Source organism: Bos grunniens, chromosome 26, assembly GCF_055505025.1.
Source record: "Bos grunniens cultivar Pamir isolate PY7600 chromosome 26, Bosgru_T2T1.0, whole genome shotgun sequence".
Taxonomy (NCBI): domain Eukaryota; kingdom Metazoa; phylum Chordata; class Mammalia; order Artiodactyla; family Bovidae; genus Bos; species Bos grunniens.
The window spans coordinates 11,308,871-11,323,605 of NC_141190.1; the positions used below are offsets into that span (position 1 = coordinate 11,308,871).

A 14,735-nucleotide genomic window follows, 5' to 3' on the forward strand; every position below is an offset into this window, starting at 1 on the left:
CTAGGTGTGTACATATTTAACACAATCTTAAAGCTGATTGGTACCAACTCACCGCAAGACTGTGTAAAGCACCATCTCACAGAAAATATAGAACATGTAGTTGGAAAAACCTTTTACCAATAACACAGTTTCTTTTTATGAGTGACCTTTATGATTTTTTTTCTTTCCAAAATTAGGTAAGACTGTCTTGGCAACTATGTAACTGAAATGATTATTCTTAGATATCAGAAATGAGACATGTTGTAACATCTTACAGTGGTAATCCATAAAATCTATAGAAGGGGAAGATAAAGATCACAATCTAACCCCTCATTGTGGAGAAGGCAATGGCAACCCACTCCAGTACTCTTGCCTGGAAAATCCCATGGATGGAGGAGCCTGGTGGGCTGCAGTCCATGGGGTCGCTAAGAGCTGGACACGACTGAGCGACTTCACTTTCCCTTTTCACTTTCATGCATTGGAGAAGGAAATGGCAACCCACTCCAGTGTTCTTGCCTGGAGAATCCCAGGGACGGGGGAGCCTGGTGGGCTGCCGTCTGTGGGGTTGCACAGAGTCGGACACGACTAAAGTGACTTAGCAGCAGCAGCAGCATTGTAAAAATGAAGACTCAGTCTCAGAAAAGTGAAGACCAGCTAGGGTTCAATAGGAGGTTACAGCCAAACTGAGAGCAGAACCCTATCAGTGTCAGTTTCAAGACTGACACCTCTACAGGAGGAGTTTAGTTTTGGAGTGGGACATGGACGATGCATTTATAGGGCAGTTTACAAAAGACTCCAAAAACCAAACAGTTTAATTGCCAGCATCCAAACAGTAGGGTATGCTGATGATGGACATGGCAGGGGGTGGGCAGTGTTAACTCCCCCAAGAGATTCCTTGACGCCCTATTTGACATAGATGCTAATGCATATTTAGTTTTAAACACTTTATATTTCAATCCATCTGTGTCATGTGTAAATGAGTGCTTCTACTGAGATTGTTGGAATTCTCATCGATCTGCTTGAAATATAAAAGCATATAAAACCATCTCCTTTAAGAGGCATACCACTGTCCCTCTCCCATCAAATGAGTTGTTGTAAAGATCAAAGCCTTAGGCTGCTGCTGCTGCTGCTACTAAGTCGGTTCAGTCGTGTCCGACTCTGTGCGACCCCATGGACTGCAGCCCACCAGGCCCTCTGTCCATGGGATTTTCCAGGCAAGAGTACTGGAGTGGGGTGCCATTGCCTTCTCCGAAAGCCTTATGAGAAGGCTTCAAAACCCAGGAAGGCACAGGGTAAAAATACAAAGTATTTGTTGTAATACTATTAAAACAAGTTGACAGAGAAAAACTTTTACTTGCTTAGTTTGAAACAGACCTTGAAACTTGCACAGTAAAATAAATACTCAATAAATACTCTTGAATGAATTATTAACAAACTTCTTAAAAATCAGTATTATTATAACCTGATGTCTTTCAGGGCTCACATTTTGAATCTCTCCATATATTAAAAAAATGAGTTACAATTATAGGGTATTTTAAATGTTTACATTTAACAAGTTAACACCTTTCATACCCACAAACACAAAATAATCATTGCTTGAAGATAATGTCAACAGTCTTATTAAGTGTGAAGCCTCCATTCAAACCTTCCCCAGTTCCTCCCTCCTGTCTGAGTCTCTGATCACTCTTAACTATTAGGCAGGTTTTCATTTTTATGTCCCATCTGGGACTCAGTTATTCTTTGAGAACATTTTTCATATATTATGCATTAGGCAAGAATTAGTTGTAATCTTAGATAGAAATGACCACAGACATGGTTGGTTTAACCAGTCCTCAAATTAACAACTGGCTCCTAAATCCACAAAGTTCTCGTCTAGTCCAGGAAATGGAGAAGGAAATGGCAACCCACTCCAGTGTTCTTGCCTGGAGAATCCCAGGAATGGGGGAGCCTGGTGGGCTGCCGTCTCTGGAGTCGCGCAGAGTCGGACATGACTGACGCGACTTAGCAGCAGCAGCAGCAGCAGCAGTCCAGAAAAGGTGAGGAAGCAAAGCCAAGAGTGCCCCCTTATGGAGAATGAAAAAAAAAATGACTTGATTCTCAATTGTGACTTCATGCACATGCACATGGGCTTTGCCCAAGCACACACAAGATCTTGGAGTTCCAAGCTGACAGAATATTAACTAGTCTTCTCCTTGCCCTAGAGGTCTCTGGAGATCTTTGTGTTCTGCTCAAAAGAACATATATCAAACACAGTGGAAAACAACAGAGTCAGAACTCCTCCCAACCTATTACAGGACTTCTGAAGGCACAAAGTCCAACAGTGCTCTGTACTGTTGGCCAACCGTGAAACAAGCCTACATGAATCCAGTAGGGCTGTAAGGACACAAGAGCCTACACGACACATCAGGAGGAAGAGGCCGACAACAAAGGCAAATGCCCTGCGGCCCCCAACCTTTCTGGCTCTGGGGACTGGTTTTCTGGAAGATCATTTTTTCCATAGACGGGGTCGGGGGGTAGTTTCGGGATGATTCAAATGCCTTTCATTTATTGTGCATTTTATTTCTAGTATTATTACATTGTGATACATAATCAAAGATCCAACTCACCATAACACAGAATCAGTGGGAGCCCTGAACTTGTTTTCCTGCGACTAGACAGTCCAATCTGGGGGTGATGGGAGATAGTGGCAGCCGCCCCCTCCAGCATTAGCATCACTGCCTCAGCTCCACCTCAGATCAGCAGCGGGCATTAGATTCTCATAGGAGTGACGCACCCTAGACTGCTCGCATGCACGGTTCATAGTCCCATCGGAGCTTTGACAGGAGATCTGACAGGTGGCGCAGCTCAGCTGGTAATGCCAGCGGTAGGAAACAGCTATGATTACAGATGAGGTTTCGGCTCCCTCACCAATGCTCACCTCTGCTGTGTGGCCAGGTTCCTAACAAGCCATAGGTGGTACTGGTCTGTGGCCTGGGGGGTTAGCGACCCTGGTGTAACTCAGCTGTAGTAAGAACCACCGTGCAACATCTCCACCTCTGGCTTGGCCCATGTACTGATGAAAAATCCCCAAAGAAAACTTTGGCAAGGAGGCGAAGAGCAAAACAATAAAAGGTGGACTCTATAGAACTTAGGCCCTGTTCCTTCACTCCCATGTTCCGGGGAGTGGCAGATTTACTCCCCACGAGTTCACCAGGGCATCTGAGGGAGACTCCATGATAGCAACCAAAGAAGGGAAACCAAGTCACCTAAAACCCGGAAGCCATTCTCTGGCCAGCTCTCTCTCACTACTGGTGGGAAACAACAAAAATAATCACGCTATTTCTGGCCCTATACTTAAGGATCTTGTACCTGGTTGGCAAACCAGTTTGCCTTGGTCAAAGGAGAAAGAAGTGTTCTTTCTTTAGGGGAACATAAGACCAGCAGGAAAAGTGTCATCCCCCGGGGTCATATATCCTTCCCATCTAGCACAATTTTACTCTTTTCTGCACAATTTTACTTTAGTTGCCATGAAAAATCAGATTCCACTTCAGACTCTCCCAGCAGTTACTTGTGCATCTAATTTCATTCAGCTCAATGACAAAGTCTGCCACTTTTCACACATTCTGTCAGTCCACATATATTTATTGACTCACGAATATTCCAGGCTTTGTGTTAGATCCTAGGTATACAAAGGTGAGTAAGACAGATCTTAAAGCTCACAGAGCAGTGGGAGAGATCACATTAGACCCCTAAATCTACGTTTTGGGAGCCCTGTGATGTTGCCTCTGCTAGCTTCGGTCGCTTCATTTGTTTAAGGAGAGCAGTTGATGGACAGAGCTTGAATCTAGGGTCCTGTCTGCAGCCACTACCTGCAGACGGGGTTAATCAGGGTTTAGTCTCCGCTCACAGCTTCGCTCAGCAGACCCTGAAGATTCCCAAACCATCCCCCGACTCCTTAGGTTTAAGACCACTCTCCTCCCTATGGGAGAGGACCAAAGGTCCACGGGCAGTATCAATGAGGTTTACAAAGAGTAAGGAGGAGCAGGGGGAAAGACAAGAAGGAAAACTAAGTCCTGCTGAAAGAAGGAAGTCCAGAATGACTATTAAATAAAGGCGAACTCACACCTGCACACAGTGCTTCAGGCCTGGGAGGCTGAGTTTTATTGACAAGTTTAAATAAGGTCACTTGAATGTTATAAAGTAGTCTTACATTGTCTGCACAGATTAACCAATACCAAGTGTTGTTTATTATCGCAAAGCAACTCTATCAGAAAACCAGAGCAACTGTCACTGTTCATCTGCCAGCACTGTAAGGAAACGGGGCTGCGAGAGAAGCAGGTGAATGTGGGTGTCCTGACACAGGGATGCAAATCAGGAGTATTAAAAATCTGAACACATACAAAAGGAAAAAACAATCCCTGAGCTTTACTGAAAACAACCAAGTTCACATTCACATTTCTTCTGTGTGAAAATGAAGTAGGGCACTCCACCTGAGTGGCATCAGGGCTTCTGCTCTACACATGCCATCGCCAGGCTCCAGCAGCTAGTGAAGTGAACACTGCAATTTCAGGAAAAATAGTGCTATCGTGTCTTCATAGGACTCTTCTTCTGAAACAAGTGGCTTTATGGCCTGCCACACAATGAAAAGTTCATGCATATCAGTGGTTGGCTCTACCAGTCAAGTTACTTAAAGTATAGTGGTGGTTGTTGTTGATGAATGTATTTTTTTTTAATGAATGTAATTTATTTTTGAAGACTCCAGAAAATTATTTCCCTCAGTCTGAGCAATTTAAATATTTGCTAAATAGCAGCTCTCGCAATTAGGCTTGATAAAATTCATCATAGGATCATTATAACCAGCACTGCTGAGGTGTCACTGAAGTTGATTTCGTACCTACTACATGAGAACATGAGGAGGTGTCACTTAGATCTCTAAATACAAGGCCATTCGACCGAGAGCCCTTTAAGGCAAGCAGGTAAGAACTGGGTACTTATATACTGAGCTTATTTCAAGTCTGTGTCAGATTATTTACTGATGAACAAGGCATCTTGAAAATTCCAACATGTGTCAATGCGTCCTGTGTTGAGAGTAAAAAGGCAATATAGTGTATTCTAAATAGTAAGGATAAATGGAATGGTCATGATCGTTTATGAATCAGTGTCATTTTTAAGACTGGTTGAGGCACCAGCTTTGTATTTGGCCATGATTAAATGAAAAAAGCAAAAGCATTTCTGATCCTAACTGGAGAGAATCAGGCATCTTCAACAGCATAATTTCCTTGGTTATAAAAATACAAAAGGCCTGGGAAAGGAAACTAGTATTTTAGAGAAATTAAGCAAACACACTTGACAGCGACTTGACAGTGAATGTCTCCAGTCTGACACTCACTGGTACTTCCTCATTAGATTTATAATTTCATTATAGAGTTTCCACGGGGCATCCAAGCCCCAGATGAAGTCAAGATGCTCCCACTCAGGAATGCGCTTGTGGTACACCAGGTTGGAGATCTGCATCTGTAAGAGGACCATGTCCTTGTCATCCGCGAGCCAGTCCCGACCTCCGCTCCAGACGGCAGTCGGCACCAGCATGTCTTTCACGTTGTAAAGGGGAGGGGAACTCTGTAATGAAAACCCACAGGAGGCTCTGTGTCTGTTGTTTTCATTGACAAAAATGCGATCCCCTGAAAACACTGCCTAGAAAATCTGATCCAAGAATAAAAGACCAAATTTTGAAAACTGCTCTCAGGTTACTTTTTAACTACTGCCAGAACAAACAAGAAGACTAACCCAGAAGAAAGAATACTATAATGACTGCTGGCTATCGAATTGTTACCCTGTGCTGGTAACATCCTTGAGAGGAAGGCATCATTCTCCCAGGTGGTTGATGCCAAGCTGCAAAACCAAACCAAGTGGTTGGGAAGGGGTTTTGGAGTCATATCCCAAACCTCTCCTCCCTCTGGGGTGTGACACAGTCATAGAAATTCTCTAAGTCTCAGTTTCTTCCACTTTAATAATAATAATGACATCTATGTCACACGGATATTCTGAGAATTAAATAAGGAAAATATGGGCGTAGGGCCTCACACTTTAGACTCCTTAGCACTCAAAAAAAAAGGTCAATTTATTTGTATATGGAAGAAAAGGTTTAGGCAATGTAATTTGGCCAAACACCTCCCCCCCCGCCCCCCGCCACCACCAGCCACCAGCTACCAGACCTAGGTTTGTCTGACTCTAATATCTGTGCCTGATCACTATCCATGACATATGAGAAAGACAGTTGCACATACAGAGCCAGAGAATGGACAGTGTCCAAAGAGTGAACCAGGAAGCTTAGGCTGTTCTAGAATTGACTAGAGCAAAACAAAGGCTACCTAGTCAACCCTCCTGGACATTTCCCCAGCACCTGAGCCCAGCCAGAATTCTCATAACTCAGGCTGGCTTCTCTGATGAGTTTTCAGGGCCCATTTAAATTCGAAAAACTTTGAAGACTTTACCTGGTTGTAATGAAAATAATTCTTGGCACTGCTTCCCCAGTCAAAGGCTTGAAACTTGTGCAATTTAACAACCTAGATAGAAGATAATTGGGGGCGGGGGAGAGTTATCTAACACAGAAATTTGATTTAACATCATAGGTTGCAAGAGTTAGCCACCTCCCCAGATACCAAATTTATTAGTTCAGTTCAGTCATTTAGTCGTGTCCGACTCTGCGACCCCATGGACTGCAGCAAGCCAGGCTTCCCTGTCCATCACCAACTCCCAAGTTTATACTGAAACCCAGTTCACTCTTCATTTCCAAACTGATTTAAAATAAAATGGCATTATTTTTTTCTCCATTCCTAAATGATTCAGTTTCGCACTGTATGATTGGAAAGTAGCTATTACATGACACAATAAAGCAGCTACACCTGTGTGCTGTAAACGATACTCGATCAACAGTGCATCCACTGGGTAACCTTTATGATGATGTTCTTACTGAAATTTGAATCTTAAACTTTTCTAAAGTGTAAACTATCTAACTTGGGAAAGGAATACATATTACAAATAATATATAGATTAATATACATTTATACATGATTAATGTATATTTATATGGGTAATGGCAGAAGGCAATGGCACCCCACTCCAGTACTCTTGCCTGGAAAGTCCCATGGACGGGAGAGCCTGGTGGGCTGCAGTCCATGGGGTCGCTGAGGGTCAGACATGACTGAGCGACTTCATTTTCACTTTTCACTTTCCACTTTCATGCATTGGAGAAGGAAACGGCAAACCACTCCAGTGTTTTTGGCTGGAGAGTCCCAGGGACGGCGGAGCCTGGTGGACTGCCGTCTATGGGGTTACACAGAGTCAGACACGACTGAAGCAACTTAGCAATATATGGGTAAATATATTTATATTAGTATGTAAATATATTAATTGTATTAGCAAACATATATAGCCTAATATTAACACAATATACTTATATTAATATGTTAATATATTTATATATTATTACATACAATTTCCATATTTCCTATATCCATTCTATTTGATTAGTCATATTACTTAACATTTTAATTATTTTATTTAATATTTTTCTTGAGTACCAGTACCAGTATAATCACCAAACTGTACTGCACACCAGAACATTTCTAACCACTTGAGGATACTGGAGCCATGAAATGATGTTGTATTTGAAACTTAAATGTATGCTTATTTTGAATAGCATGATATAAAAATATTAATAAAAAGTCACTTATTCATAAATTTTGAAATAATGCAAATTCATACTTCCTCTATATCCCCCAATTAAAAACATGTGGAGAAACAAATTCAAAATGGGCGAACTAAATGAATTGGAAACTGTTCACGTTTTGGCCAGAGGGTGGTGCCTGCTGCTGCTGCTGCTAAGTCGCTTCAGTCGTGTCTGACTCTGCGCGACCCCATAGACGGCAGCCCACCAGGCTCCCCCTTCCCTGGGATTCTCCAGGCAAGAACACTGGAGTGGGTTGCCATTTCCTTCTCCAAACAGTAAATGGAAAAAAATCTAGACATTTTTGCCAAACTGCTTTTGATTTATGAGAATACTGGAATGGATAGCCATTCCCTTCTGCAAGGCATCTTCCTGACCCAGGAATTGAACCCGGGTCTCCTGCATTACACGCAGGCTCTTCACCGTCTGAGCCACCAGGGAAGCCCCAGGAGAAGTTTTCAGCTCTTATCAACTGCATGAAATTCTACTGTTTCACGCAACAGAAAACAATGTGAGATGAGGTACTACAGGGGAAATATTTAGCATCTGCTTTTGTCATCACGAATGACAGAGATTAATATCTGAAGCACATTGAACAAGCAGAATAAGATATGAATTTACAGCACTTGTTAGTACATCTGTTCCCCAACTCTAATTGTCAGTGAAAATATACGAATGCAAGTTGTTCTGCCCCTGGAGACAGACATCAGTTTGTCCCTTTCTCACATATGTCTTGAAAGGGCATTTCAGAAGATGGGAAATGTGAAGAAGATTATTTATAGTAACAAAAATCTATTAATAAGCTAACATTCAATGACAGATACTTAGTTAAATATATCATATTGCAATATTCACATAGTATGCCACTGTTGTGAATGGATATATAATAAAATAGAAAGAGAAAACTGTTTATAAACAATATTAAGTGGAGAAAAGTCAGAAAATAAAACTGAACAGCACTATGGTTATACTCAGGGTCAACCTTTCTAAAGTACCATGCTGCTGCTAAGTCACTTCAGTCATGTCCGACTCTGTGCGACCCCAGAGACGGCAGCCCACCAGACTCCCCCGTCCCTGGGATTCTCCAGGCAAGAGTGGGTTGCCATTTCCTTCTCCAATGCATGAAAGTGAAAAGTGAAAGTGAAGTCGCTCAGTCCTGTCCGACTCTTAGCGACCCCATGGACTGCAGCCTACCAGTCTCCTCCATCCATGGGATTTTCCAGGCAAGAGTACTGGAGTGGGGTGCCATTGTACATATCTACAAGTCTTAAAGATATACTTATCCTCTGATCATTAAGTCTACCAAGACCATATCCTAAGAAACTCATCTCCCTAAGGTATAAGAACAGATGTCTAATTCAAGAATACTTATTCTAGGATGTTTTATTGCCCAAAAAACACTATCATTGTAATAATAAAAATAATAATAAATTCAAGCAATAAAAAGCTGTTCTCAGTTAAAATATTTCTAAGTATAGTTACTGACCTGGAAAAGTATTTTTGACTATGGCACAGACTGTTGTTTGTCCCCCCAGGACCCAATCTTGCCTTCTTCCTTTCAGTAATAAAATTTCTAGGTTTTTTGCTAAGGACCTAGCTGCCAGAGTAGGAACTCCGGGCTTCCTTCGTGTGGGCTGAAACTGCCATGAACGTGACCCAGTTTCAACCAGATGAAGAGGCCAGTGCCCCTGAGATGGTGAGCTACACTGCAGGGGGCACCGGGTCCCTGCAGGACTTCCTGGAGCAGTCATTCCCCCCACTCCACAATCACGGGCCACTCATGTCTGGACTGGATTCTGAGGAAGAAAACTATTTAGCTGCTGTATTTTAGAGTCTCTGATACAGCAACTTAGCCTGTACCTAAGAAATACAATGCTACTTAATTCAATAAAAATAAAATAATTAAAAAGTGCACGTAGCATCATTCTTCTTTTGTAATGGAAACAACTATACCAAAAAATTATAAGATTACACTGAAAGAGTTTAGGACATGCCAACTCAAAACATGCCGCTTTGGCATAATGATCATTTGGAGTTAAAGGCACTTGAAAAACAGCAGATGCAAGGAGGACACTGACCTTCCTTTTTCTTTCTAAAAGGAGACAACAAAACTTGCATGTGAATGAAGCCCTCCCTACATCAGGGGGAAGAAGCGTGCACAACACCAGAGCCTGAGAGAGGAGGCTGTGGGAAGCTAAACACACAGACATTGTAAAAATCACTCTCATATCCTGTAAGTCTCCCCAGATATTTTATTTTTCCACAACTGCTACTCTTTGTTCAACCTAGTATTTTAGCACCTCGGCAGAGTTACTTCTTTGGGTCTTCATTTTTCTTGTGAGGGCTCCCATGAACACAGAAAAAAATCCATATGCTTTACTCCTGTTAATCTGTCCCACAGTAGTCCCAGTCAGAAACCCTAAGGGGGTAAAGGAAAAATTATACCTCCCCTATAATACCCAAATACTAGTAGTAGTTATCATTGGTGGTAGACATGGGATGTATTTTCTTCTTTGTACTCACATATTTTTGAAAATTTCATAATGAACATATATATGTAATAAAGAATTACTAAATGTATCTTACAGTGTTTTGAAGAGCCTAACTAATGTATATTTCTTAAGCAGCAGGTTTCAAACAATAGAGAACATCAGATCTTACAAGGTACTTATTAAAAAACAGATCCCAGGGCCATACCCTCAGGAATTCTGATTCCTAACAAGTCTTGGATAGACCCAAGTTATCTTAGAGTGCCCTAAATAATTCTGAGGGCTTCCAGGGTGGCTCAGATGGTAAAGAATCTGCCTGCAATGCAGGAGACCTGGGTTCAATCCCTGGGTCAGAAAGATCCCTTGGAGAAGGGAAAGGCTACCCACTCAAGTATTCTGGCCTGGATAATGCCATGGACAGAGGAGCCTGGTGGGCTACAGCCCACTGGGTCGCGAAGAGTCGGACATGACTTAGCAACTACTACACACACTTCTGAATAGCACTGAAAAGATATGTTAGGACCTGCCTTTTTCAAACAGGAGCAAGGACCTGGGCTCTGGGCACAGCCACCAAGGCGATTAGAGATTCTGGAAGAAATCTGCAACACGTGAGGTTTATACTAGAGGATAAGATTTTAAGCTAAATACTAAAATCCAGTGAAGAACTACATTTAGAATTATTGAGCAGCGAATGCTAATTACTTAAACAAAAGATTCATTTCAAAAGGTACTATGAATACAATGGCCTTTAAGGGCCAAAAAAAGCAACTATCTTCTTGACAAAGGGAACACAAGGAGCAGAAGAGCAAAAGGGTAGGGCCACCTTCTGCAGGGAATCTGGACTTCAGAAAGACTCTTGGGGCACATTCCAATGCACTTAGGACCTAAAACCACATGGTCACCCCCGGGTGACCTGAGAGTGCTGCTCGTATCCACAGCCAGCAGCTTCTGACTCCCACCAGCTATTTGAGAAAAGGGCTAGACAAGAGCAGGAGCCTGGCTTATAGCCCATCCAAGAGCTCCAGGCAAACCCAGAGGACGGGGAGGCGTGCAGCAGGAAAGGCCGAAGGAATGCCAACCTGGGGGGCAAACGGGGGAATCTGACAGCCCTGGCCGCCACACTCCCAGGGGCTCTGAGAAGCCAGGGCTGGGGGTCCCTGTGCTGTGCTAAGAAACAAGGGTGCAATGCCTGGACGCTCAGCATATGCTCTGAGCTCAGCTCAGTCATCCTCTGCACGAGGAGCACTGGCCTCTGAGATGACAGACGCTGGGCCTTCCTGAAAAATGTCCATTAGGGGTGAGGGTAAAAATGCTCATGCAGACCAGCAGACGTTGATGGCAGGGCATACAAAGAAAACCACTGGCTAAACAGAGATGTGGTTGAGGAGAAAAGCAGGGGCCTGAATGGATACTTAGCAGTGAACATCTGAGGACTTTTGAAGGTTTTAGGACATTACTTCAGAGGGAAGTGTGTGCTCTTCTGCCTGTCCCGAGCTCCCTGCCTTACAGATGCCTCTTCTAAGCCAGACTCTGACACTGAGTCACTGATGCTTAGCACTGGGCCTCATAGTCACCATGGCAATAAAAGCCTCACGCCCCATCCTGCCTGGTTCGTAGGGACAAGCCTAGGGGGAGGTGACCCACGGCACTCCCAACAGCCAGGGTTCCCGGGACAGGAACGTGCCAGTAATGTCCTGAAGCAATGGGTCTCAAATCCTGTTGAATAGTAGAATCTAATGGGCAGAATTTTAAAACAATATTTAAATTCTCACCACTCGGCACCAAAAGCAGTCCATCCTAAAGGAAATCAACCCTGAATATTCATTGGAATGACTGATGCTGGAGCTGAAACTCCAATACTTTGACCACCTCATGCGAAAAGACCCTGATGCTGGGAAAGATTGAAGGCAGGAGAAGGGGACGACAGAGGACGAGATGGTTGGATGGCATCCCCAACTCAATGGACGTGGGTCTGAGCAGGCTCCAGGAGTGGGTGTTAACAGGGGCCTCTGGGGGGAGAGAGATGTTTATTGTCTTGACTGTGGTGATACATTTGCAGGTGTATATGGCAAAACAGACTACACTGTACACTTTAAATACTGTATGTCACTTATACCTCGATAAAGTTGTTTTTAAAAAACAAAAGTTTAGGCTCTCCAGTCCGAATGAATTGGAATCTCTAGGGATGGAACACAGGAGTGTTCTAAAGCACTGCTGTTGTTGTTCAGTCATTAAGTCGGGTCCAACTCTGCAACCGCATGGAAAGCAGCATGTCAGGGTTCCCTGTCCTTCACTGTCTCCTGGACTTTGTTCAAGCTCAAGTCCACTGAATTGGTGATGCCATCCCACCATTTTATCCTCTGTTGGCCACTTCTCCTCCTGCCCTCAATCGTTCCCAGCATCAGGGTCTTTTTCAATGAACTGGCTCTTCACATCGGATGGCCAAAGTATTGGAGCTTCAGCATTAGTCCTTCCAATGAATATTCAGGGTTGATTTTCTTTATGATTGACTGGCTTGATCTTCTTGCTGGGACTCATAGAGTCTTCTCCAGCACCACAGTTCAAAGCATCAATTCTTCGGCAGTCAGCCTTCTTTATGGTCCAATTCTCACATCTGTACATGATTACTGGAAAAATCATAGCTTTCACTAGATGGACCATTGTTAGCAAAGTGATGTCTCTGCTTTTTAACATGCTGTCTAGATTAGTCATAGCTTTTTTTCTAAGGAGCAAGCATCTCTTAATTTCGCAGCTGTAGTCACCATCCACAGTGATTCTGGAGCCCAAGAAAATAAAATCTGCCACTGCTTTCACTTTTTCCCTATCTTTTGCCATGAAGTGATGGGACTGGATGCCAGGATCTTAATTTTTTGAAAGCTGAGTTTTAAGCCGGCTTTTTCACTCTCTACTTTCACCTTCATCAAGTGGCTCTTTAGTTCCTCTTCACTTTCTACCATTAGAGTGGTATCATCTGCATATCTGAGGTTGTTGATATTTCTCCCAGCAATCTTGATTTCAGCTTGTGATTGATCCAATCTGGCATTTCGCATGATGTACTCTGCATATAAGTTAAATAAGCAGGGTGACAATATACAGCCTCATCGTACTCCTTTTCCAATTTGGAACTAGTCTGTTGTTCCATGTCCGATTCTAACTGTTGCCTCTTGACCTGCATACAGGTTTCTCAGGAGGCAGTTAAGGTGGTCTGGTATCCCATCTCTTGACAGGTTTCTCAGGAGGCAGTTAAGGTGGTCTGGTATCACCATCTCTTGACAGGTTTCTCAGGAGGCAGTTAAGGTGGTCTGGTATCACCATCTCTTGACAGGTTTCTCAGGAGGCAGTTAAGGTGGTCTGGTATCCTATCTCTTGAAGAATTTTCCACAATTTGCTGTGATTCACACAGTCACACAGTGCACAGTCACTTTAGTGCAGTCAATGAAGTAGAAGTAGATGTTTTTCTGGAACTCCCGTCCTTTTTCTATGATCCAGGGGATGCTAGCAATTTGATCTCTGGTTCTTCTGCCTTTTCTAAATCCAGCTTGTACATCTGGAAGTTCTTGGTTCATGTACTAATGAAGCCTAGCTTGAAGAATTTTGAGCATTACCTTGCTAGGATGTGAAATGAGTGCAGGTTCAAAAGCCTGGACTGTAGTTAATCCAACGTGCAAGTGTGGTCAGTCGTGTCCGACTCTTTGCAACGCCATGCACTGTGGCCTGCCAGGCTCCTCTCTCCATGGGATTCTCTGGGCAAGAATACTGCAGTGGGTTGCCATTCCCTTCTCCAGGGGATCTTCCCAACCCAGGGATTGAACCTGCATCTCCCACATTGCCAGGTGGATTCTTTACCACTGAGTAGCGCTACAACAAACCTACTCCCCCTTTCTTTTTAAAAACAGTATTTTATTAAAAAGTGTATTTTTAAAGGCAACTCACATGATTCTGATGCAGGCAGTGACTGCCAGATGTTTGGAAACTGCTATCCAAGACACCCCCTGCATCTTGGTTTGGTATTTAAATGGTGAGTTATTTCATATTTAAAAAGAATCTGGGGGGAAAATTGTACAATTGTACAAGGGGGAAAAAACACGCCCCAAGGTAGAAATAAGTCCTTAACATATTGTCAGGTGGGAAAAAAAATTATAAGAGTGAGAAGAAAATAAATCAATCTATTTCTATAATTATGATCTCTATCTATATCTTTAACTACTACTTTTTGAAATGACATGCAGCCAGAAACAGTACAATGCAGAGACATTTCTTATCCCTGGGTACACATTTTCTCCGTGGGGGATTACAGAATGATATAAGAGAAACCTTATTATTATAGCCATATGTAATTTATACATTTTCTAGAATAAACATTGGAGAAGGCGATGGCACCCCACTCCAGTACTCTTGCCTGGAAAATCCCATGGACGGAGGAGCCTGGTAGGCTGCAGTCCATGGGGTCACAAAGAGTCGGACACGACTGAGTGACTTCACTTTCACTTTTCACTTTCACGCACTGGAGAAGGAAATGGCAACCCACTCCAGTGTTCTTGCCTGGAGAATCCCAGGGA

General features: G+C 43.1%; 1 protein-coding gene across 2 annotated transcripts in view; it reads right to left on the reverse strand.

Moving 5' to 3' along the window:
- Positions 1 to 4,088: 4,088 nt before the first annotated feature.
- The window catches only part of LIPA (lipase A, lysosomal acid type), a 42,500-nt gene continuing 31,853 nt past the window's right edge, over positions 4,089 to 14,735 (reverse strand). For both annotated transcript variants that reach the window (XM_086378485.1, XM_086378486.1), the window contains exons 9-10: positions 6,453 to 6,524; positions 4,089 to 5,577 (exon numbers count right to left, since the gene is read on the reverse strand). In XM_086378485.1, coding sequence (XP_086234611.1) covers positions 5,344 to 5,577; positions 6,453 to 6,524 — 306 coding nt within the window. In that variant the 3' untranslated portion in view covers positions 4,089 to 5,343. The remainder of the gene's footprint in view (positions 5,578 to 6,452; positions 6,525 to 14,735) is intronic.